The sequence below is a fragment of the Paralichthys olivaceus genome, chromosome 14 (genome assembly GCF_024713975.1).
Source record: "Paralichthys olivaceus isolate ysfri-2021 chromosome 14, ASM2471397v2, whole genome shotgun sequence".
NCBI classification, from domain to species: Eukaryota; Metazoa; Chordata; class Actinopteri; order Pleuronectiformes; family Paralichthyidae; genus Paralichthys; species Paralichthys olivaceus.
In genome coordinates, this window is record NC_091106.1 from 13,519,033 (window position 1) to 13,544,721 (window position 25,689).

Below are 25,689 nucleotides of genomic sequence, written 5' to 3' on the forward strand. Positions count from 1 at the left end.
ATTCACTAAAACAGACAATTCATGCATTATACACATACAAACATACGCATATATAGACGGTATGGTAAACAATATGAGTATGAATACGGTATGTGTAGAGTCTGTATAAAGTACTTGACTATATTGACTATATATTATATTGAAATCGATGTGCATCATTTTATCTTGATGGATTTACCATAGAAATCCCGAATGCACTTTGACTGGGGGTTAATGTGTTGTAATAGAAATGGAAATAATCTTTGTTTAGAAAATAAGACATTTGTAAAAACTGAAATATGATGCTCATCTTGGTAAATAAACAAAGTGGATACAAGATAGAGGATTAGTAATGAATTATTAAAAAGTTCAGTCCTATAAGTGTAAGAATACAACGGTAGCCGGAACAGGAGGAAGAAGTGAACAGCTCCTCATCCTCCTCTCATCCTCCACATCATAATCCAACACCTGCAGGACACACCCACGCGCCGGCTCCCAGCCCTCTGATTGGTCGCCTGTTTAAATATTCTACACCCTGCCCTCCGATTGGCTCGAACATCACACCAGAGATTTCATAAAGCAAATCTTTAGGAAGTTGTGTAAAGGGAATAAGTGGAGAAAAACCTCCTGAGATAACTGCGACGTCCACAGCGCCATTAGCTGTGTCTCTCTCCCTCTCTCTCCCCCCCCTCTCTCTCTCTCCCTGCTGGGGCTGTCAGTCAGTCGCTGGAGGATTAGTCGGAGTTTCTGAGCATCTGTGAGTACCTGAGTTTCTTTTTTGCTGCTAATTCTGCTGCTGGTGCTGATGATAGTGATGCGAGTGAAGATGATGAGGATGGTGCTGATGGTGCCTCGGGCTTCTGCAGGATGCGCGTCGCGCTCCTCTGGGACCTGCCGCACAAAAGAGCCCAGGGAAAGTTGATCTCCGTCATGATCTCAACGCAACTTTCCTCCCCCCGTGCAAGACGTGAATGAATTACGACGACTGCTTATCAGTTATCAATCAAATACGCAGTGGCGCTGCTTTATCGTCACTTACATGAACTGCTGTGGTTTGAGTGTCACGCACAGTGGGTTCAATGAAAAGAAAAGAAAAAACTTCTGATGAATTTGTTCTTTTGTCAAATTTAATATTTATTGCAATTTGTTGCAAAATTGTATAATTGTTTCAGAGTTTAAACGAGTTGCTGTCTGCTTTTTTACTTTATGCATTCAGAGTTGTGGAGATTACTTTACATTTTTGAGACAGATATTATGTTTCATACATTTAAGAGATAAATGGGTGATTCATTTATAAGAGTATAACTTTTGAACACAGCTAAAATTTAATCGTGAAGTTTTGGTCGTGTGTGTGTGTGTGTGTGTGTACAACTCTTGTCATGATCAGTTTTATGTTGATGCAGTGCTATTTTTTCATTTTAACTGTGACAAGCGATGGAATGAATTGGCATTTAATTTTAATTGTTGAATGCTCAGAGTGATTTCTTCACGTAATTTGCTAAGACTGGGACATTACTTTGTGTGTGTGTTTTCTGCAGTGAGTGTCCTTCAAAGAGAAGAGCTTCTGGAAGTGTGTGTGTGTGTGTGTGTGTGTGTGTGTGTGTGTGTGTGAAACTGAAGATGTTGCTGGCTCTTTGTCGCAGTGTTATCAGGATCAGAGCTGGGCTTGAACGCTCCAGAAAGCACATGCTGATGTTGCACGCTTTGATAATGGCCTCTTAATGCCGCCATAAATAACCAAATCGAAAACATTTCTCTGCTTCAGACAACATTTTTCTCCACAGCTCTTTCATGGTCTTTGACTGGTTTACGACAAACGTCTTTCTATGACGCTTCCTACGTTCTTAGCATTCTTGTTGACCCTGCAGATGTTGCATCCTGTAACCTCTGATGAGAGCATCAATTGTTTTTATGAATCCCTGCTCGTGGAAAAGTCACATTGCAACTTCACTTGACGACGGGAGCGGAGTGTCTCTGGTTTTTACTGCAGTGGAAGCGACTGCATGTCCTTGACTAGATAATGTAGCACCACACCATTCTATCATGCCCGTCCCCAATGGTTTAAACCACTCATTTGTCCTTTTTCACCTCATCTATCTAGTCATTATTATGAATTATTAGTGATACTTCACTTTTTCTCCTTTTGCAGACTGGCGTTAAGCTGTCTCGGTGCTAAAGTAAAGTTGTTTTTTGTACTCTTAATCGTTTTCTCAGAATGCATTTTCACCTCTCAAGCTATTTCAAGACCCTTTTCCACCACACTTTTTCTTTTCTTCTTGTTCCTCTTTTTAATTTATAGTTCACAGCCTCTATCTAATGTGGAGTATATCAGCAAGTCTGTAAAGCTGCCTTCTGTAGTGTGGAACTGTTCAGCTCATTTGTCATTACATCCTGTTCTAATGGGGAGAAACCGCCTCAATTCGAGCTCCCACTGTTGTTAATTAACCCCTCTTCAGCAAACAGCCACAAGTCGTTACCACTTCTCCAGCACTATCTCCTGCCAGGAGAGCTAGCGTTAGCCCCCCGCCATATTTCTGCAGGTGTCAGCAGAGGTGCTTCCTCTCCGTACCAATGTACTTTTGAGAGTATCACTCAAACAGCAAGGCGTTTTTTTATCTGAAATTGAATTGTTGAGGGAGATGTTAAGGAGCCATACATCACCTGGACACTCAGAGAGAGCAGAGAGTGAAAATGTTCTGCGGCAGTGTGGAGGCAGGGATGGGAACGGCTCAATGGAATGGCGACGACGAAGGCTGCGTTCATAAATCCACAGGCAGCGCAAATCAAGTTGTCAGCTTGCAAACACCATTTGGTGTGTGTGTGCGTTGTGTGTGTAAAGTTTTACAGTGCTGTTAATGATGAGTATTTTATTTTAGCCTTAAGAAGGTGACCTTATCCTTCTTCTTTCATCCTCCTCTGTCATGTTTCTCTTTGTTCTTTTTGAGCATCAGAAACTCCACCTCCACCTTTCTGCACTTCACAAATCAATAGGATCAGTTCCGCCATGTTCACCTTTTTATCCACTGAAAGGACACATCAAACTGGCTTTTTATCTAAAAACACTTCCCCAATTTAGAGCTGGGGCCCCTCCCTCAGGGAAGGCAACCTCCGGCCTGTTAGATGGGGGTCATATTGGCTTCCTCTGTGCTCACTTGGCCTCTAGCTAATGCCCTGCTCCACGTATAGATTTTCTGTCCTGTAATTCCTCAAGCTGTCTGCATGTGATCGGTGGCTCAGATATAATCCTGCAGAATGCGGCTGATTGCAGTGGTATATCTTCATCTTTATGTCTCGGTGTAGCGGAGAACTCTGCCAAAAAAACCCACTGATGTTTGCCTCACTATGGATTTGGAGAAGTAGCAGAGGAGTTTGTACTTTGCAAGTGTATGACTTTTACTTTTTGTCCAATTTTCATTTGCCTGAACTGCCAGGACGAATGTGCACTGCAGTCTGGTTGCAGATTGTATGTGTGTGTATTCAACATATGTGTGTTTCTACAGGGATAAGACATTGTTTAGCTTTTTAGTGCAAAGTGAAACATTTGGGAAACAAGATGTTCAACACCACAGTTTTCCTCAGTTTCAGCTGTTGTTGTGTCAGCATTGTGTTTTTGTCCTCAGGTGAGGATGTTGTTGTGGCTGGTTCTGTTCCTGCCTGCCCACTCCTCTGCTCAGCGATCGGATCCCATGTTCTCAGCCATAACCAAGACCGCCCTCCCTCCTGACTACGACAACAACCCCACTCAGCTCAACTACGGCGTGGCCGTCACTGACGTGGATGGGGACGGAGACCTGGAGATATTTGTAGCCGGGTGAGAAATGGGGAGGAGAGGGAGGTGTAAAATATAAAAGTTAAATTAATCTCTAATTGAATTAGCATCTATATCCCCTTTACTGTTCATAAACCATTGCAGGTGCTCATTTTTTTCAATATACACAATTAGAGCAACTAATTAAGTGCTGAGGCTTAAGTAAAAGTGCACTGTCATTTTGCGAGCTAAAGGTTGAAGACAAAGGCAAGAGAGTGAAAAGATGTGAGATGTAAGGGTGCCCTGAGGCTCACTCAGCTGATGAAAATGGATGTGATTGGATAGTGTGCCATTGATGGGAACAGTTTGGCAAGCCGGCCTCTATCCAGTGAAGCAGGGAAGAATTTCTCCGTGCTTAACAGAATATAGATGGACCAAAATGACCCTGCTTAAGCAGCTATCATATTCAGCAGGCATCACGGAGGAGGGCACCACAAAACTTCATCGAGTATGAAACCTCATTTCATTAGGAATCAAGAATTTGCAGATGGAGTGTTTCGGTTTATATTATGCTGCCGTTGTTGACCTTCTGTAATTCAGTGCGGCTTTGGTCAATTTTTTTATGTTCCCATTGCAACTGTTATTATGGGTCAGGTCACGGTGATGCCACATTAATAGTCAGATCAGAAAAGAGGTTTGTCCTTTATGCGGCCTCTTCTCTGTGTCACCTTTAGAGTCATTTACAGACTGTCACAAGGGCAGAGTATCAAAAGCTTTTATACGTTTGCAAAAACGAATTAAAAAGACATTATTTGAACCTAAATATTTTAAAAAAAAAAATGTTTCTTAGCACTGTCAAAAATGACGTAATGCAAGTCTATGTACTTAGCAACATTTATGCTAGTACAAAGTCTACATTTTGGTTGCCTTAGTTGACATCACTTGAGGCAGATTTTCACCAAAGGCCTGCAAGTTTTTTCACATACACAGTAAAACTTTCAAAAGCACAATTTGATGTTTTTCAGGGTTTCAGAATTAGACTCTGCATAACACTCATCAGAGTCTTGAGCACATTCATCTGTAAATGAAGCACCATAAAATCCTTTTCAGGGTTTTCTTTAACTACTTTCATCAGTTACCTCTCAGGACTTGTAGAACACAGCTTGTCTCTGGCTCAATGTTGACAGTCTCATGTGATGAACACCTAACATCTTGCCACTGATGTCCGTTGATAGCTACAACGGACCAAACCTGGTGCTGAAGTACGACAAGCAGAAGAAGAGACTTGTCAACATCGCCGTTGACAACCGCAGCTCCCCTTTCTACGCCCTGAGAGACCGCCAAGGAAACGCAATCGGAGTGACAGCGTGTGACATCGACGGAGACGGACGGGAGGAGATTTATGTCCTGAACACCAACAACGCCTTCTCCGGTACAGTGCAGACTGACACTTCTGTTAAAAAAAAGAAATACTAATGCATATTGTGCACACTCACACGGGGGTTACAACTCAGGGAAAAAAGCAGGAAAATCAGTATGCAGATATTAAGCGTATCTCATCTGAGTCTTCATCAGATAACACATAAGCTTTGTGCCACTATTAATCAATCTGAGAGCTGCAGAGCGCACGCCGCCAAAACCCTGCAACACCTCACCTCTGTCATTTTTGTTAGAACCTCCTGACTCACATTTCTCACTTTCAGCATCGCACTCGTTTCCCCCACAGTTCTTGTATTGCATAAAGCCTCTTTACTCTCCACACAATCTTTGCCTCTCCTCAACTGTGCTGAACGTCTCTCCGCATCAAGGTCGGGCGACGTACTCTGACAAGCTGTTTAAGTTCCGCAATGGACGCTTTGAGGATCTGCTGAACGATGACATTAACGAACACAGAGACGTAGCAAACCGTATGGCTGGGCGCTCAGTGGCCTGTGTGGACCGAAAGGTACAACACGCACGAACACACTCATGCACACAGTATGCAGATGCACACTACCGACACACACACAAACTCCCTAGAGTGTCTTTTGTGTACATGCATGGGTGCCTCTGTTTGTTTACCAGTGATAACTCATGCCCTGCCTACGCCGCCCTTCTCAGCATGTGCGATGACAGTTCATTTGGGGGAATGGTGTGCCATTTTCTCTCTTCTGTCCATCGCACCAGTGTAATTATAGAAGCCAGGGCTCGTTTGTTTTATAGAACATCGCGCGAGGGGAGGAGTGATGAGTCCACACTGCTGCTTTCTGCCCGTAACATTTTCTCTCAGTCCCTTTTCCCATTGTTTTCTTCCCTCTTTCCACCTCCATTCCTCCAGTTTTTTCCTCACCCCTGACTTGACACGCTTGCACTCCTTCTTTGTCTCTTATCTCGTACACAAAAGTACATTTCTCACTTCCAATCAGGGGATAAAGATGGTAATAGTGGGAACACGACAGTAGGGATTACAATAGATTTTTGTTTTTTTTTAAAACCACAGTCCCATCTCACTGAGCACTGATAGGTTACGCTGCTGCCAAAGCGATTGGAAAGATATCAACTTTTAATGGTTAATGGTTTTACAGGAAGCTTGGTGTGTGTTGTTCCATGCTAGTTCAGCAGGCGGACCAGGAGATTACATTTTCCTATTGTTGAGCAGATTGTGAATAATAACAGAAGGTTGCACAGGCCAAAAGCGTGTTGTTGGCCAGGTAGCTGATGAGTTTAGTGTTGTTTACTTTTTTAAAAAGTAAAAAAAAAAAGAAGAAAATTCAAATTTCTCTCTCTCTTCTTGAAAGGGACGTCCAAACAATATTCTTACCCAAACTTGATGAAAGTGACATATTGACGGTTTTGTAATAAACTGATTGATTTTAAAACCTGAACTAATTGCAAAACATTAAATATATAAATGCACTATATGCATTTCCTTTTGAAATAAACAGATGGAAACGTTACATTGGAGGTGGTACCTCATTAAAAGCCGTGCAGCCGCATGCACTCTGCACACATGCATGTCGCACCATTCACAATGCCAGTTCCAGTGACAGAAATTGGCCTTGGGTGAAGACTTATTGAAAAATCATTGACTTTTAAGTTTGTTAAGTAACTGCCAGTGGCCTTCGCTGCAGTTCAGTCTCATTTCGTCAAGTCTTAAGTGTGTGTGTGTGTGTGTGCGTCTGTGTGTGAGAGAGAGAGTGTGTAATGCTACCCACTCCTCCCACCTCAGCAGACCATAATGTGACGCCTGATGACATTTACATCATGCAGACTCATTTACTTTTCTTGTCTTGTAAAAATATGTTAAGGTTTACACAAATGGTAAAATAGTGTGTGTTTGGATATGTGCATGTGTTTGTGTTGACAGAAATATGTTCGGCCTGGTGGGAAAGCTCATTGGAATCGAGTGTGTAGTCTATTAGTGTGGTTCCGTCTGTGGGTTTGTGTCTGCAGGGACTCTGACTGATAATGGAGTGTGAAATTAATCTCCAAAGGGAGGCAGGAGCAGGGGGAGACACACAGAGAGAGAGAGAGAGGGAGAGAGGGGGTACATGGTGGAAAACAGGGTCGGGGCAGATAAGGGGGGAAGAAAAGGTTTGATTGGAAAAGGTTAAAATATGCAGATAATATTCAGAGATAGGAAAGAGTTTTAAAAAGGTGGTTGAAGGAAGCGTCAGGTGATTTTCTATATTTTTGATATAGCTAAAAAATCCTATGAAAATCCAAACAATATCTGATCCTGTTAACCAGTATTGTCTGTGTTGCCAAAGCCTGACACATATTTCTCCTCAGTGTCATAGAACTCCACATTCTTGTCTTCTCTCTAAAACTACTAAAACTGTTTCCCTGGGTTACATACACCTCTATTAAAACAATAGCATTTCTTTAGGTTGGTTCTACACACACTCTCTGCTGCTATAAATACTCAAGAGGAAGTACTTTTATCCATAGTTGAAAATAGTCAAACAATACACAATGTACCCCTATTTGAGTCATCTTTGGTAAAAATCTATTTGAGAAAAGAAGAAAGAAAGTGTATATATACCCACACAGGTATTTATCTTTGTCAGGTCAATTTCTTTTTTTAATCAACAAATGAAAAATTATAATTTTATATAAGAAAAAAAGCTATGTTTATTTGTGGAATTAAAATGATTGATAGTCAGAACCATCCATGACATTTTCTACAGCTTCATTTTGCTGGTTGGATGTCAAAACCTAGACAAGCATCTTAAACTTGGATTGTTTGTTTGGTAATTTTGATGGAGAGTCAAATATCATCAAATTCTTTGTCACCCCACACAACATTACACTTCTGGTTTCTTATTGCTGAAGAAAACAAGCAGCAACCTTCTTTCATTAGCTGATGTTTTGGCCACAGCATGATTTCCTCTGAGCTTAAAGTAATAAGCATGATTTCCTTTTCATAATTTATGAGACCAAATAAAAAAAAGATTAATTAAATAAAAATGATTTTTGTCTTTCCTCCCAGGGTACCGGACGTTATGCTATTTACATAGCTAACTATGCCAGTGGCACCGTGGGTCCTCATGCTCTCATAGAAATGGATGAAGCAGCGAGTGACCTTTCGCAGGGCGTCATTGCCCTGTCCAATGTGGCAGAGCAGGCCGGAGTCAACAAGTTCACAGGTAGGTGTGGAGATATGACTCAGTGTTTGTCTATGTGTGTGTGTGTCTGGGGACCTAAATCTATTTACAGAGTCACACTATGGGGACAATAGCTGGCCCATAAAGTAAATCATTACACTCTGAGATGAAGACACGTTTTAAGGTTAGAATCAGGGGTTAGACAAGTAGTAGTTAGAGTGAGTCTACAGGAAATGAATGTAAGTCAGTCAGTCAGGGAGACACGACTGTGTGTGTGCGTGTGTGTGTGTGTGTGGCTGTGTGAGCCTGAGTGATGTAAGATATCAGGCATTGCTGGACCTTCAGTCTGATTTATACAGACATCTGCAGAGGAGCATGTGCTGCTTGTACCCATAGCATCTGAAATATAGGACTTCAGCACAGAGAGGCTGCTCGACAGGAGGAGAGTAAAGGAGAGCTGGAGAGGAGCCAAGCGAAGAAAAGAAAGAGAACATGATGAGTGTAAGCGTGCGAGAAAATAGAAATGACTAGAGAGAAGTGTTAGTGGGCTCTTTTGGCCCTGTCAGCTGTTTACTCCAGTCAAAGTCACCGGGAAGCCAAGGAGAAGGGCGACACTCACATACATCAGAGTGGCTCTACAGCCCCGACACGGTATCCATCTCTACCTACAGGGTGGGTCCCCAAAACTTCTGAAGGTTTGAATAAAATGTGGACGCTAGTACACCACTGTGTATTTTATGTACATTTGAAGTCAGCCTACTCCAGGCGAGATTACGAAAAGGATTAAATAGATTTGATCCTCTGCAGAGGTGAAATAGAAGCAGATGTGTCACTCACTGATTTATTGAAATTTAAATGAGTAAAACGGAAAGTAGACTTCTTTGTCACTGTGGCTAAATCAGTGTCGAGAATTTTAGTCAACAAATCACACATACAGCAAAAGCAAGGAGTCCTGAAGGGTGGGAATGGCACTGAGAGGAGTTCATACCTCCTGCAAGGCCCAACAGCCCCCTTATGAAACCATTTAAATTCACTAGATCTGGATTTCTATTTGGATCTGCACCAAATTGCACACACTCATAAATATCAGTCCCCTGATCCATGACTTATTCTCTGACAAATCGAAGAGAATGTTGAAAAAATCTTGCAACGTTAAAGCAAGTAAAAAAACAACAAATCCTGGATCTGCCCCACTAATCTGGATCAACATGTAATGGGTTCTTCCCACACCCATACTTGCACCCTTCCACCAAGTTTTATGATAATCCATCCAACAGTTTGATGTAATTGTAATTCCGCTAACAAATGCAGATGAAAGGGGTAATAGTTACACTTAGTCAGGTTATTAGCTTTTATATGTTTACGAAAGTCTTTTTCTTAGAAAAAAAAATGTCCTTCCGCCCCCTGATCCTGATCTGCACCAAAATTGAATGGATTCTTTCTCATGCCCATCCTCTCCACACAATTTCACAGGAATTGTTTTTGCATAATCCTGCTGATAAACAAACATAGCGCGGATAAAACATAACCTCTTTGGCATAGATAATAAAATCCACATACCTGGTTCAAATCACGTCACGGATGTTTTTTGCTGGTCATCTCTCCCTTCACCATTTCCGTTCCATTTATACTTTCGGCTATAAAATAATAAGGAACAAAAACAAACCAAAATTAATAAGTAATTAATAATAATTAATAATTATTTATTAATAATAAAATTAATCTCTGAATCAGAGAAAGAGGCTTCCGGAAATTATGTATGACAAGTTCAAATTTATATTTATTCTATAATTAACAAATTTAATTTATCACATCTCATTCAAAATATAATATACCAACCTTATATCCCTGCACAACTCCTGAGTACTTATAACATATGAATTACTTTATTTATTTTAATATCTGAGCTAATGTGGTACTGACCAAGCAAATAAAAATCCTTTTGGGGGCAATGAAGAATATCTAATCTAAACTAATCTAATCTCATCTCATCTCATCTAATCTAGATTAATCAAGCATGTTACCCTTTCATGCACACTATTTCTAAATGGTTATGTTCATCTATATTATAAGCTGCTGTCTAATCGGACACAACATATTTTAACGGAATTTAACTCATTAAATAGAACCTTAAATGATTTTGAAACAAAATGTCTGACCTTGATATATAGGCAAAGATTAACTTATTTTGAAAATCAGAAAAACACTTAAATTGTCTTATTGCCAATTCAACCCTGTGATGTGTGTCGTCTTTTTCGAAGAGGAGAACAATAAATGTCAGAATCAATTATTTCACCATGATTAGTTTCTTTGGTGACAGCGGCCATCATGAGTAAAAACTGCTGCCTCTATGATATTAAATTGTGTCCACTGAAAAGACCTTGACTTTGAGGCATAGGTAAGTTTTAAAAGTGGGACGTGACTTAATATTTGTGCGGAACAGAATCAATCTTCATCAATTTTTTAAAATCTTTTTTTGCATGCCAGATGACATCTAAGCCACCAGGGGGGGGCAGAGTGAGCTGGCACAGAAATCTGTGCGGTAGATGGCGATTCATCACGGTGCAGTTAATCAGAGGGACAGTGAGTGAAGTTGTATATCTAATGGTTACATATCTCTGGAGAGACATTAGTGGTTTATGACCATAGGGGGCGAGTGGTATTTGTCTGGGCTCATGAAGCGGCCCAGTAAATCAGAAGTCTTCACCCACAGCACTGACTCTACGCACTGGAAGGACAATCAAAGCCCTTTCAGCTGCATAATTAGACTCCGCTGGTCTGAGATGAGACACTTTAGCGCAACACTTCACTTTATAGAATGTCATTGGAAAATCCTGGGGTGATGCAGAGTGTATTGAACAGTCACAAACATCTTTTCATCAGGAGAAAATCACTGTTAGATTTTGGTCAATGCAAAAGGCTCCCAGCGTGTGTCGCCTATTTGCATTTTTGTGTTTGTTTGTGTTCGTCCCTAGGTTTGTTTGTCTGTGTGCTTGAAGCCCATCAGTCAATGTCTGCGTCCTTCTTGCTCGGAGGAAATTGCCTGGAAAGACGATAATGATCTCAGGCTGATCTCTCTCGTTCTGTGCTCTGTTATTTCACCTTTTCTGCCGCCGCTTTTTATTTTTAAAACCGTCTGCCTACCCTTAGCTTTAATCATCTACATTCATCTCACCACAGAGGCTTGTATCTGTGTTTCTGTCTGTGCAGGAGGACGAGGCGTCGTGGTGGGGCCCATTGTCAGTCAAACGCTGTCCGATGTGTTCTGCGACAACGAGTACGGACCCAACTTCTTGTTTAGGAACAACGGGGATGGAACGTTCACGGATGTGGCACAGCAGGCTGGTGAGAAGAAATGCGTGCAGCAGATGACATAGATTATCTGAATTTGGCTTTATATGATTAAGTTCTATTACCATATGACTGTAGGTGTGGAGGACCCCATGCAGCACGGCAGAGGGGTCGCTCTGGCAGATTTCAACCGTGACGGCAAGACAGACATCGTCTACGGGAACTGGAATGGGCCTCATCGCCTGTACATGCAGCAGAATAACCGTAAACAGAAGTTCAAGGTGGGTTCACATGAGTTTCCTGGGTATTTACCAAATCCACATTCAGATAAATACCAACATCTACACAAAAACATCCTGTGATTTAAGGTTATGAATGAAAATATAGTCTGTATACCTGTTTTAAAAGGTGGGCTGTAAAGGCTGCCGACACAAGTAAAAGGACCTGGGCACACACTTTCCATTGTGCACTCTAACTAGACCATCATTTCAAGATTTAATAGGTAACAATTACCACTAACCCTGAAAACAAGCAGACCTATGTTATGTGTGTTGTTGCCTTGTGCACTTACATTATCTAAAATAATTCCTACAATGTTTAAACCCAAAGAAATCCAACATTTCATTCAGGGTAATGAGTCGTTTCATTTCGGTCGACTTTCAATTGTGTAACTTTTACTTTCACTTCAAAATTGTAACCACTTTCAAGCCAGTGGGCTGTTTTTTCATGACATTACATTACATTTAATTTAGCTGATGCTTTTATCCAAAGCGACTTACAATAAGTGCATCAACCATGAGGGAACAAACCCAGAACAACAAGAATCAACTAAGTGCAATTTGCGAGCCAAACTACAAAATGCTACATGTAAGTGCAACAAATTATTTATTTTAATTTTTTTATGAATTGGTTATTAGACATCATCTTTTTCACCATGGTGTAGTTGGTAGAGATGTGTCTTTAGTCTGCGGTGGAAGATGTGTCGACTTTCTGCTGTCCTGGTGTCAATGGGGAGCTCGTTCCACCATTTAGGAGCCAGGACAGCAAACAGTCGTGATTTGTTGAGTGGTTAGCTCGTAGTGAGCAGTGCGGAGTGGACGGGCTGGGGTGTACGGTTTCCTTCCACTGTTTGTATTGGTCGCTCGTAATGCACCATGATTATTTGTTGCTTTTTTGCTGTGTAACATAAATAAAACTTTAATACGTTACCTCATCCGTGAAGATGATTTGCACCTGAGCAGATCAGGTTGCCACGCTGCTTCACGACATATCACTGTTTAGATCGAGACTCCTAGCGCCTGAGGTTACATATTGTACACTTCAATTCAATCAACCCACATTAAACTAAACCACACACTCATGATATTACTGTTCTAAATGTGCCTGATTTTCTATGGTAAATTAGTGAAAATGTTAAAAATCGCCTTTGTAATATTAAGAAAAGTGATAAAAAAAATCCTGGATCCACCCCCTTAACTGATCCCTCTCCAAAAGCCAATAATTTTTTTATTGGCACAGACCTCATATCTCCACCAAGTTCAATAAAATCAGTTCAGTAGATTTTGTAGTGTAATCCTGCCAACAGACTGATGCCAGTATCACGTCGTTGGCGGATGTGAACATTGAAGAGCTGGAGCTTTAGAAGAAAACATTCATGTTTCTGCACACATGACCAATCACTGTACAAAGCACCTGCAACCTCATCTTTAATCAAAGCAAAGAGTGTCACAGGACACTTTATAGAGTCAAATGAGTCCGACTGACTTTTCTCTGTGTCTAATGAACAAGCAGAACAAAGACGGCAAATGCCAGTGGTCGACAGGGGAATTAGCAGTAGAGATAAAGTGGGATTTAAAGACAGACGCGTGGTTAATTTACTCAAACAACAACTCTGCAGACAACTCCTGTGAGACAGCGAGCGGCGTGCATGTGTTTGTGTAGTACAGACAGCGGCAGCCTCCGCTGTATAAATCTACAGAGGTTTTGTGTTTGGTGATGTATGTTTCAGGACCTACGACCGCATCTTTTACCAAAGAGATAAATGTCACATGAGACATCTTTATAGGGGTCAAATAAGAGGTTAATGTGTGATGGTTAGCCCAGAGACAATACCATCAGCATGACACGTACACTCACACACACACACACACACACACACACACACACACACACACACACACACACACACACACACACAACATGCACGCACTAACACCCAGAAGACAAATTGAATTAACTGGCCGATGTTTTTTTTAAACCCAGATTGTTAAATCACAAGCCCACAACACATTTAAGACCCTTTCCCCTCATAAGCTGACGCTCCTACTAGCCTGTATTGACCTTTGGCATGCATAATGAAGCTGTTGTATCACTCCAGTAAACCGCTAATTAAATTGGGCTGAAACAGCAGCCTGCCAGGGTAGTGGAAAGTGCCGATTAGGCCTGTTTGTGCTTTAATTAAAATCTATTGCCGAGGTTTTCCTTGCAAAAGCTTTAACACGCACACACGCGAAAGCACAGCCTCACATATCTAATATGTATTTAAAGAGACGGAAAAAGGCCAGGGCAGAAGTTTTCTTGGCTAGCGCGCTGAAAGCTGAGCTGAAGCCACCTTATAATGAATGGATGTAAGGCGGTTAGGTGGTGGTTTTCAGAATTATATTAATATAATTATAGCCTATTATTCATATCATTATTACAACAAGTCATAAATCTTGGATAATGAAATTTTGAGTAACGTCCTAAATTTAAATCACACACTTAAGAAAATGAATATTTCAAATTGTATTTACTATATTCATTAAATATTAAAAATGCATTTCCTAGTCACAATAAATCCACTAAAGTTGTAAATACTTACCATCCATTTTGAGAAACTTTATGCGCGACAAATCATAAAGTGATTATACTTTATTTTTTTCTCAAACTTTCTCCCCTCTATTCCAGCAGGTTTCTTTCCTCCATTTGTGTTTTGGTCTTTTTCCTCTTATGGCACATGTATGCATTCTATTGTTCCCCTCTTCCTCCCTCGTGGCCTCAGTTGGCCATCCCCTCTCCTTCACCTGAGAAGCAGAAGGTCACTGTAGGCACCACCATCCCCCCCTCCTGCAGCTTTATGAGCCTTATAATTAAAACAGGGAGTAAATACTGGAGGGAGTGAAAGGCCGCTCTATAACTCTTCCCCGACTTATCACCGTGTCACTGAAGCGAGGCGATATCCGTTACTTTCTCATGCAAAAAAACCCTCCTCTGCTGAGAAGACTTTTTTGGGGGGGGCAGGAGAATTGCAGTCTTCTTCTCTGATGCCAGAGGACGTAAAAAGGGTCTTTGTTCTCACCTGGAGGCTTCAGATGAATCTGTTTTCTAGGGTGACCTACAGTCAGTGAGTAAACTGATGACAGATCAGTGTCTAACTCAAGGACCGGATACTGATTATTGATGGACACGTCGGCTGTGAAGATGGAACTCGTGACCTTATGTTCCGGGTTATGGAACCATTTCTCTACCCAGTCACTCAGCTCACACGTCCAGTTCACATGTTGAATTTAACAGATGTATGATGTAGAATAACAGGGAATATAAAATTCTGGTGAAAATCCTTCAACTACCTTAAATTTTTCTTTTTTTGCATCGACAATATTTGCCAATCGTGTCTTAGGGATTAACCTGGTGTGATGTCATCTGGAAAAAATTTCTTTATGTCTTCGCCACAGTGTTTTTATCGTGCACTTCTCAGGGTTCACTTACTGCACCTTTTCTTTAAATGAATATAGTGCCTCAAGAAACTAAACCTCCCACTGTTCTGCGGTTTAGGCCGACAGAGCAGACAAAAACAAACAAAACTTTGTATATCAACCTCAAATTTCACAAAGGAGACAAACACATTTTATAATTGTATAATTATAGAGGAAGAAAAATGACATTTACTGTATGTTTATGGAAATGTTGGATGTAGCAGTGATGCAAACTCTAGCTCTTAGGGAAAAAAAGGAAAAGGCAGAAGACCGACGTTCACTGAAAAAGCAAAATAAAAATTATATGTGACTGTAAATAAAGATGAAAGTGTCTCCACCTCCTCCCACTATGCTAAAATATTCTGCATACAAACGCTCCCGTCTCCTGCATTTGGAGCCAGAGTCTCAACAGTAGCGATCACGGGCTTGAGCTGCGTTATCGAGGTCCCACCGACCCATTTTACAGCATCAAATAATTAATTAAAACCAAACTAACCAGAGAACTGAATATCTAAAAGACTGAAACCATCTTTGAGAATAATTTATTGTATGTTTTAATTTGGTCCATGTCTCTGTCCACTGAGATGTAGGAGGTGGGATATATGTACTGCAGCAAGCCACCAGGTGGCGATTGCTGTGGCTTTGGCTTCAATTTTGGTGGATGTCTTCCATCTGTATAAATACAGTCTGTGGAGAAAACTACTTTAGATGTGATGTTACTACAACAAATATGTGATGAGCAGGGCAATACAAACACATTTTGTGAATCAATTCGTTTTGAGAGCAGGTGAATTGGATTTAAACTGTTTGTGTGTGTGTGTCTGTGTTTGCTTTTATTCCCTTAGGACATAGCGTCTCAGAAGTTTGCCATGCCGTCTCCAGTTCGCACCGTCATCGTTGCAGACTTTGACAACGACAATGAGCTGGAGGTCTTTTTCAATAACATCGCCTACAGGGGCCCCTCCGCTAACAGACTCTTTAGGTACAACACACACACATACACGTACAACACACACACACACACATACACACACATGTTGTACAAGTATAGCAGTAAGTTTTAATAGCGCCTGGATGATGAGCTTAATGGACTACTCTTGCGTCTTGATTTAATATTCTAAAACTGGGCCTGAAAGCTGAGAAGAATTTAAACATCCCAGCCAGGGATACTTATCTAGTCTGGCATCCCGCCTCCTCCTCCACACATGAATGAATCTTTCATTAAGACAGTTTTAGGTCTCCTTTTTGGCTCACGGTTTTGCTTCCTCTCTAGATAATATTAATGAACTCAGCCCTGAAAATGCAATTTATGATACATATCAATTTTAAAAATGTAACAGGAGAATGAACTCATCCTGTTTGAATAAGAATCTGATCTGGCATTATTTTTCTGAACAGGATGCAGAAATCAGGGTGAATCTTGCTTTGAGCCGGTGGGTTAGAACAAATATCTTATAATCAGTGTCAACACCAGAGATTTCCCGCATCACAATATTCCTTCACGTCGGGACAATGGAGGACATTTAAAGTCTTTCTGGACACAGTGATGGTCTGATAGGGGTCACTGCTTTACAGCTCGTGGCTCTGATATAAAGATGAATCAGCTAATTCCACTCTGCTCTGTGGCACTGATGAAAAAAAAAATGCTCCAACAATTTAGCTCAAGCTAATTAATTAAATACAACTAATCAATATATAGCTGAGCTGTGGAGCTCCACACACAGGATCAGCACATTAGTGCACTGTGAAATGAAATTATACCCTAAAGAAACATGCATATAGAAATGCTTTGTCACTAGTGTACACTGCATGAATTTCAAAGTCATCGATTAACGATGTTTCACAATTTACAACCTGTTCTTGTTGTCTTCAAATCATGAATCATGAAATCATTGTGGTTGTAAACTAAATGACAATATGATACCAAGTTAGCAACAAAGCACAAACAGTGCAAATAAAGGGGCCAGAGCTCTAAGCATTAATCAATACACAGTATGTCTTGTAAATAACCAAGGCTTGTTTTGTGTTTATATGCAAGTCTGCAAACTGTATTAACTCAATAATGAAGTCACTTCTCGTGTATGTTTTCTGACAAAATGTAGTTTAAAGACCAGAAAGACTTCTTGGGGATTCCTCGTGCTGAAAGATCTTTAGTCAAGAAGTGTGCAAACTACAGCGATGTCAAAAGTCACAATTAAAGGACAACAAGCTGTGCAGTGTGAACACTTTAACAATCTGATAATGTTAAAAGTAATGCAGTGTGTATGAGGCCTTAACCTGTTCGATACCTGTCCAGTGTCTCAGATCATGTCTTTGAACAGTTGATAAATAGCGAGCGGCTGCCGATTTCCAGCATTGATTGATCACTGATCTGGAGAATAGTAAGGTCAGGGTCTGGACTTTAAAATTTAACTAATAATTTAATTAAAATTAAATTCAATGTTGATTTAAAACTCCATTTCAAGTAAATATTTTTAAATTCTCTAAAGTATATTAAAATATTTATAGGCAAATGTATCTGGAAAATAAGTAAATATATAAAAATAAAAAAAAGAATAACTAGATTTTCAATCATTGTCTGTTTATAAACAAGCTTCTTCTTATGTTTTTAGCTGTTTAAAAAATATAATGCAGAATACAGGCACTGATGTACTATTGGGGAGTTTATAACAGTGAACATCATTATTTAGAAGCTAAGACAATGTTTCATAGGTTTAATCAACTATTCAACTTTGTTGCCAAATACATGTGATGGAGTAAAAAGTAAAATATTGGGCACGATAATAAAGATAATGGACATAAATGGAAATACTAAAGTACTAAAGTAGTTAATAAAGCAAAGAACAAGTTACTCAACATTGGACTCTGAATATGTTTAAAGTGGCTGTGGTATCAAGGTTTTCCAGAGGTTTGCTGGGTAAGTGCTGTGATGTTGATTTGACAGAGTGAGCAGGAGAGAGCACGGAGACCCGCAGATAGAAGAGCTGAATGTTGGGGAGGCGTCTGAGCCTGAAGGAAGAGGAACAGGTGAGTGTCTTAACAGAGGCAGGACAAGAATCAACCTCATGTCAGATATTACAACAGTGTACCATTAGATGGCAGCAGAGCTCCACTGGCGATCTGAGTGTCCCCATGAGATTTATAAAAGTAAAGTAACGTGTTCCACATAATTAGTTCTGTGACACACAGCGTCCATGTCCGCCTGCACGAGGAGAATAAATAATGTTGTGTTGACTGTTCCATGAAGTGCATCATTACTGTGACTGATCTCCAGGAGCTGTAGCCACAGACTTTGATGGCGATGGCCGACTGGAGCTGTTGGTGTCTCATGGTGAAAGTGCAGCGCAGCCGGTCTCTGTCTACAAAGTCAACCAGGTGAGTGTCTCTATCTTAAAGACATCATCATGTCAACAGAAACACAACCTTATATCTCTCTGTCTGTCTGAGGGCTCCGCTAACTCGTGGCTGCGAGTGATTCCCAGGACCAAGTTCGGGGCTTTTGCCAGAGGAGCTAAAGTGGTGGTGTACACAAAGAAGACCGGCCCACACACACGGATCATCGATGGTGGCTCCGGATACTTGTGTGAGATGGAGCCTGTCGCCCACTTTGGCCTCGGTAACTCTGCATTTAAAGTCTTAAGGACACATGACTGTTGCAGGAATTGTGGCGGTTCTCTGTTAACCATTCGTGCTCTCTGCTCAGCCTAAAACCACTGATCATTACCTCCAACGATGGTATGTTTTCGCCCCTGTCCATCTGTTTGTAAGCAAGATTACTCAAAAACTTACTGGACGGACGGTGGAAGGATGTGATATGGATCAGGAATCACAGAGCAGCAGTCAGAAAGAAAATGAAAGCTCTGTTTAGGAAGCATTGTTTCAATACCTCCCGTCTGATTAGGCACCCATGGGGGAGTCAGTTATCTGTGTGAGGGAGCTAGGTAGACAAAGATGGACGAGCTGGGGGACAGGGGCTGCAGCTGGAAGCCGGCCTGGTTTGCCCCCCCCCCCCCGGCACAGTTTGCTGGGGGCCATCCAGGCCTGCTGGCCCGACCACCACTGCTTGCTGGCTCCGCTCACTGAGCCTGTTCTGTATTAGGACTGTGCAAGAGCTCAGTTCCAAGAGCCCCTCAGTCACTTTTAATGCCTGATTACTCATAACACACTCGAAGAGCAAACTTTCCACACCATCGGTGGCGTCAGGACAGACATCCGCACTTGGGAACTGCGTCACTACTGTTCAACATGTGAAAAACACTCTCCACAGTTTAATGAGAGCGTGTCCAAGAGAAGAGAACAGGTGAAATGTTCTTTGGCTCTCAGGCAGCGCAACTGCTTACTGGATCACTGTGTGGCAAAGTAAGTCCAGATCTGTTTACACTGAAAAATGCCTCTTTAATCAAGGGCTGCAGAGGCCCTGTGCAGAGGGACCTTCTCTGTGCCTGATTAAAATAATTAATGGAGAGAGAAACCGCTGTGTCTTACTGTGTGTGTGTGACAAAGAGGACGATATATTAACCTACAGTATGTAGAGTCCTGGATGAGCCCTCAACGCTCTGTAAAGGTCTTGTGAATATTGAACTGTGTGTCGTCTGTGCTGTTTGTCTGACCAGGTAAGGATGTGGCCACCAATGTCGAGGTGTACTGGCCAGATGGTCGTTCAGTGGCCCGACCCCTGGAACCCTCAGAGATGAACTCAGTGCTGGAAATCCACTATCCAAGAGACGAGGAGGAAATCACTCCAACTGTAGAAATAGAGGTAGAGCAGAGTTTCACAATGCTCAGAGAACCTGGTATACAGTATATATCACTAGTATGTGCAGAATGACCCTCAGCGCAGTTGTCAGGCAGTGCATTATGGGGGCTTTGACGAGAGGGCCTGTGGGAGGGTGGGAACTATCGCTTTTATATTTATATAAGTGTAGCTTGCTCTTGCTAGTTTTTCCAGGATTACCAACAATAGCTTTAAAAGAAAAAATGTATGGAAGCATCTACATTTGTTGCTTGTCCACTTGTTTACTCTGGCTTCCGCCACCACATGTGACCTTTTTAAACAGTATCATGATGATTTTAATGTTTGGTTTAAAAAAACAATTAACCTGGTTGTGCCTTGCAGTGTGGTCATGGGTTTGCTCTGAACGAGAATGGCCGCTGCACTGGTAAGTTGAAAAAACTCATCGTCCTGTCGACCACCTGGTGTTCTGTGTCCTACATTTAAAGCATAAAGTGTCTTTCCCTCCCTCACCTCCCCCCTGCCTCCCTCAGATAAAGATGAGTGTACCCAGTTCCCCTCTGTCTGCCCCCCTGACCGCCCCGTCTGCACCAACACCTATGGCAGCTATAAATGCCGTGCCAAGAGGAGATGCAACCAGGGCTTTGAGCCCAACGATGATGGGTCAGCCTGTGTGGGTAAGTGGTCGTGGCAGAGTGGGGGTATAGACTTAGTTGGATTACCAGGATCCGGAGAACAAAGGAAGCACTGCCGGAGAACGAGATGCCTTAAGCTGCCATTAATTACTCTGGTTTTGAGTAAAAAGCTTAGAGGTGCTAACATTCCTCTGACCGTGTCCCCTCTCTGTACCCTGTTGTCCTGCATGACTAACCCCCCACCCGAGAATGAACACTCTGTTTTTAAGCCATAAAGACACAGATGTTGGCTAACTTTTCCCTGCCCTCCTCTTTCTCCACAGCCCAGGTGGCGTACTTTGGGGGGACGCAGTCTTCTGGGCAACGCAAATGGTCGGGTCTTTCTTTCTGGTTACTCTCCATCTCTGTGCTGCCGCTCCTCTCCACTCATCTTCAGAATGGACTGCTGTAGCCATCACTGTCCTTTCCCCATCCAAACTCTCTTCACTGCTTAACGGGGACGTACAGAAACTCTTTGCTGAAACATCTTCTCCTCTATGGATCTCGATATTTACAGTCTCAACCCCCTCCTCCTCATCACAGCTATGTGTCACCTCTTGGCTCCCAGCCCCCTCTGGACTATAAAGACACACTGGGAGCATGCTCGCTGGGAGCTACTGGGTTCAGAACTAACTGTGTCACACCCGCGGAGTCCTCACGTCATCACCTGGCACTTATCTTAGTGGGACCTGAACTGAGGCCAAGTCAATAAGTGGAGCCGCGGCGTACAAACCTCTGCTAGTAAGGAACTGGCTCCGAACACCACATTCATTAGAGGCACGCTGAGGCCCCATCTGTATCTCCACTAGGCTGCAATGTTAATCCTAACAATGTCATTCTCATTCTTATTATGGGCTCACTGGGATACTGAGAAACACCAGGTCTCCGCACTTTAGGTTGTGTGTGTGTGTGTGTGTGTGCACTACATCCAAAGAGGCGGTTGGCTAGAGGAACATATGCCAGACCATCTGTCTCTGATGGTAGGTTACATTTTGTTACCTATAAATAAAAGAACAGCACAGTAAAGAAGATTAACACACGTGTAAGAGTTTTAAATACAGTAACTGAAAGGAGTACTTGAACCCGTCATCATTTATTTATCATTTTTTCAATCATTTGCCACATACAGTTCTACAATTCTAAGTTGTCTAAAGCTCCTAAGTTAATGTCTAGTGATTTTTCGTCCTAGATAAATCTAATAAAGTTCACGGAACAGTTAAGGAGGTGAAGATGAGGTCATGGTGATGTTTCTTGCTCATGAGGAAGACGTCAATATCATTCAATATAATCTGCCTGAGTTATCTTAAAATTTAAAATCTACAGATTTAAACTTTATGTAAATTATTTCAGGCATCGCAGCTGCAAAATGTACTTTACTCTATCATAGTATAATAATCAATTCCTACAAACGATGAGGCTGGTGATGTGATTTATTTTTGTTGATGTCAACAATAGTATGAAATTACAAAAATCAATAATGTCTCTTAGTGCTAACTTCTGCTCATTGTGAATTTTTGAATTAATTTCCAAATGAATTAAATGTAATTACAAAGAGGAAGTGTTTTTAATTATTGATTGGGATTTTTTTAAAGATTTGTGGACAAGGAAGAAATTAAATACACTAATCATTTAAGTTGTGGATATTGGCTGCTGTGTTTTTATGGAATAAGCTATAACAAACCACATCTGCCTATTTGCTGTCATGTATTTTGGTTTCAAATAGACAGTTGATTCAGTGCAGTAAAATACAAGCAAACGAAACCCTTAATTTTTATTTAATACTACAGATGTCATTTTTGAGCAGCTGCCGCGTCTTTTTTAAACCTTGTCTAAGGAATTTAATAAATATTTTTGGCAGCAGAGATACCCAAAAGTGAAATCATTGTCTTACACAAGATGTTGACAGCTGATTCTGACAGACAGATTTTTGCTTTCACATCATTGTGCAGAACATCAGTTCTCATCCCAGCAGTCCCACAGCAGAAGCTGCGCAACTCACATCTTATCCAGTGTTAAACCACAGTCACTGTTGTAGCAAGGAATAGATTTATCTTCAGGTGTTGACCAGTGCAGTCCTCCAGAGAAAGCCCTGTGTGTGTATGTGTGAGATTCCCTGATTTCTCCCTTTTCACTCTCTGAGGCAAGTGTTACATATTTTGGAAATTTTTTTTGCCAAAAACCTCACATTCCATCGTTGAACCGGCTCCAGACACAGCCCCTCGACATCAGCCTGCAAATCAGCTGGACCCAACACCACAGATGCCACCTGTAAATAGCAAACATGTCACCTGAGACTGGACTTATTTCTCTCCGAGACCTTTTTAATAAAAACTGAGAAGCATCTGAGCATGAAAAATGACCAAACAAATGATGATGGATGTGTTAAAACTACTCAGCGCGGGCCTCTGTTGGATCCACGTTGACAATGTGGTCACTCTCCCTGTGTGAGCCAAAGACTCTGAGGAGAGTGAGAGTTACAGAGGGTTCAGCAGGACTTACTCCACTCAAATGCTTTAATATATCATCGTAGAAATGTTCAGATGTATCAAAGAGGCTCATCTGAGGATGTTGTGTAGTTTTAATCTTGGGTCAGGACTCGAACTTTGTCACCAAGCTCTGACATGTAAGCTCACAGTTTGCATGAACAATAAGCTCCACATGTGTTTATCAAAATTGCACGCTTTAACTGGGTCCTACAGGTGTTTTTAACCCCATCGCTCACATTCTCCTACTTAAACGTCACAATCCTTATGGAGGTGAAGTCCTTTGTTGTCAAAAACATGGTTGTGTGAATCCAGTTTGTATCTTTTTCCTATTAATGTGTTGAAGTGGTATTTCAGCTGATTCTAATATGCCGCCAAATATTGTGGGACAACTTTCATGTACATGCAACTGAACAGTATTGACTGTATCTACTGTATCTACTCTGCCCATTCATACAAGCAGGGGGTCTCGCAAATCGCAGGTTTCAGATGTGAATCATTTCTGTGTCCAGTGAAACTGCAGTTCATGAGGTAACGCTGAAGAAAATAAACGAAAACACAATATTCACAGTGATGGATTACTGTGCTGAAAGCAGTGTTATACATTTACTGTATGAGAGAATGGAAGGCAGTAACTACAATTTACCGTATATAATACATGTATAAGGATGGGTGACATGATTGCTTCCCAAAAGTGAAGCTAAAGTGTCTTGATCGCCCCCTGGGGCATAAACCCCGCCTCCTGAAGTGGCAGTGATATGGACCAAACAAAAAAGTCAAAGTAAATGTTGGTTTCTGTCATTTCAGTTAGTTCTACTCACAATTATGTTTTTTCAGTTGTCCATGTTTTATTAAGTTTGGTTTAATTAGGTATCTAATGCTATAAAAACGGCTGGAAGGTGTGACTGACTTAGGATTGGTTAAGTGCACGTATGAGCAGGACCTTGATACTGTGGTTCCATCCCTCAGTCACTACTGTGCAGACGTGGCAGCATTTGTTTCTGGACTATTTTTTTGGGGGGGGACAGTGGGAGGAAGTTGAGATGCGTCATCCATCTTTATATACAGTATATTTTAACTACAAAAACAGAATGGAGCCGACGAAAAACAAGAAATTCTTGAACTATTTAATGTTGTCGAACAGATCCACTGAGTGATATTCAAGAACATGCAGGAAGGACACTTTCTTTGTGTTTGTGTTAGTGTGTGTGTGTGTGTGTGTGTTACAGGGTCATAGCATTGTTTGTCCTGGAGGCTCCAGCTGTGGTTCTTTCTGCTGAAATGAACAGCGAGTGGAGTAACCCTGTGCAACATAACACACAACGTGTGCGTTTCAGGGGAAGTCGGACCAGTGCTTGTGTCTATGTGGCCACGTGCAGCCTGTTTGTGTGTGGGCCTGTGCTTCATGTGGAAAAATAATCCAAATGCATTTATTTTTTGTGCTTCAGACCACCGATCACAAAATGTCCCACAGAACATGACAGAAGATCAGACATGAAAGGATATTTGTACTGGCCAGAAAAAAAAACAGAGCGCAAGGAGTAGAAAAGAAAAAGCTGCATGAATGTGGCTGTATACACGGCAGTGGTCATTTCTTTTAAACTTCATGCAGTGAGCGTGCACGTTTATTTTCTCTAGTCAGCGTCCAACGGAGTGGGCCTTTTTTCGAGCTGTGTGCAAACGTCTGTCTCCTGCGTCTGTGGATCAACGCCGGCCTAAATCCAGTAAAGATGCACTGGGTTTGTTGAAGCCTGAGATAAAAACAAATGCTTCATCATCCCTGTTCTAATTGCCTAAGCACATCTTAAGTCATTTGATTTCAATTGGTTTGATTCATTTCACCGTGCCTGAGCACTAAAACAACTCAATGACGTGAGAGATTAAGCTACTTCAGCAGCCGTTTGAGCATGAATGGCATCGCACATAACAGCTGGCTGTTAAATAGGTTATAGATTATTGTAATTGCTGCTGTATTCCAGGCATATTTCCAACACGTCAAAGGTAATTAAATAAGTGATATAATGTTATTAAACCTAATGTGATCTATTCATTTTCTTTACCTAAAGTGGCCACAAGAGGCTGCAGCAATTCTCAGTTTGCAATATGCAGAAGAAAAAGTGAGTTTTTCATTTTCAAATATTTGTAGTGTTGGCTTGTTTTTCTTTAACTTTGTACAAACCGACAGTGAAGCCAAATTATTATAATTACCCCCTGAGTGCTGGCTACAGTATAGGTCATAAATCCCACCTCCTCCATGTTAGTAGATGGGCGAAACTAAAAAGTCAAAGCACGTTCAATACGTTTTTCTCAAAGATGCTTTTAGTCATTTTAAGGTAGTTGATAACACACTGATGTATATTTGCAATTGTTTTTTCGCCAAATTTGATTTTATTTGACGTTGAGGTGAAATGTTATGATTGACAGTTGATACTGACTCATGATTGGTTGATCACTATTGTCGA

At 41.3% G+C, this 25,689-nt stretch overlaps 1 protein-coding gene and 1 long non-coding RNA gene across 4 annotated transcripts in view; one reads left to right on the forward strand and one right to left on the reverse strand.

The window, feature by feature from the left end:
* The window catches only part of LOC109629244 (uncharacterized), a 47,232-nt gene extending 35,367 nt beyond the window's left edge, over positions 1-11,865 (reverse strand). The window contains exons 1-3 of the long non-coding RNA XR_002202696.2: positions 11,730-11,865; positions 11,489-11,655; positions 9,874-9,950 (exon numbers count right to left, since the gene is read on the reverse strand). This is a non-coding gene — a long non-coding RNA (uncharacterized lncRNA). The remainder of the gene's footprint in view (positions 1-9,873; positions 9,951-11,488; positions 11,656-11,729) is intronic.
* On the forward strand, positions 490-23,791 carry crtac1b (cartilage acidic protein 1b). Of its 3 annotated transcripts, XM_020086850.2 has the most exons (15): positions 495-736; positions 3,600-3,790; positions 4,963-5,159; positions 5,536-5,672; positions 8,199-8,355; positions 11,524-11,658; positions 11,743-11,885; positions 16,184-16,320; positions 18,283-18,365; positions 18,613-18,713; positions 18,786-18,954; positions 19,952-20,097; positions 20,455-20,497; positions 20,604-20,747; positions 21,029-23,791. In XM_020086850.2, the coding sequence occupies exons 2-15, from the start codon at positions 3,606-3,608 to the stop codon at positions 21,154-21,156; spliced, it is 1,905 nt and encodes a 634-aa protein (XP_019942409.1). In that variant the 5' UTR covers positions 495-736; positions 3,600-3,605; the 3' UTR covers positions 21,157-23,791. The 3 variants fall into 3 exon arrangements, with proteins under 3 accessions (XP_069394425.1, XP_069394424.1, XP_019942409.1); XM_069538323.1 differs by having other exon boundaries at positions 491-736; positions 18,613-18,954; XM_069538324.1 differs by lacking the exon at positions 20,604-20,747 and having other exon boundaries at positions 490-736; positions 18,613-18,954.
* Positions 23,792-25,689: the final 1,898 nt, after the last annotated feature.

Coding starts and splice junctions, on each gene's coding strand:
- crtac1b (XM_069538323.1), top strand. CDS start 3,606: ATGTTGTTGTGGCTGGTTCTGTTCCTGCCTGCCCACTCCTCTGCTCAG. Junction 11,659..11,742: donor GGATGTGGCACAGCAGGCTG/GTGAGAAGAAAT, acceptor ATATGACTGTAG/GTGTGGAGGACCCCATGCAG. Junction 18,955..19,951: donor TGTCGCCCACTTTGGCCTCG/GTAACTCTGCAT, acceptor TTGTCTGACCAG/GTAAGGATGTGGCCACCAAT.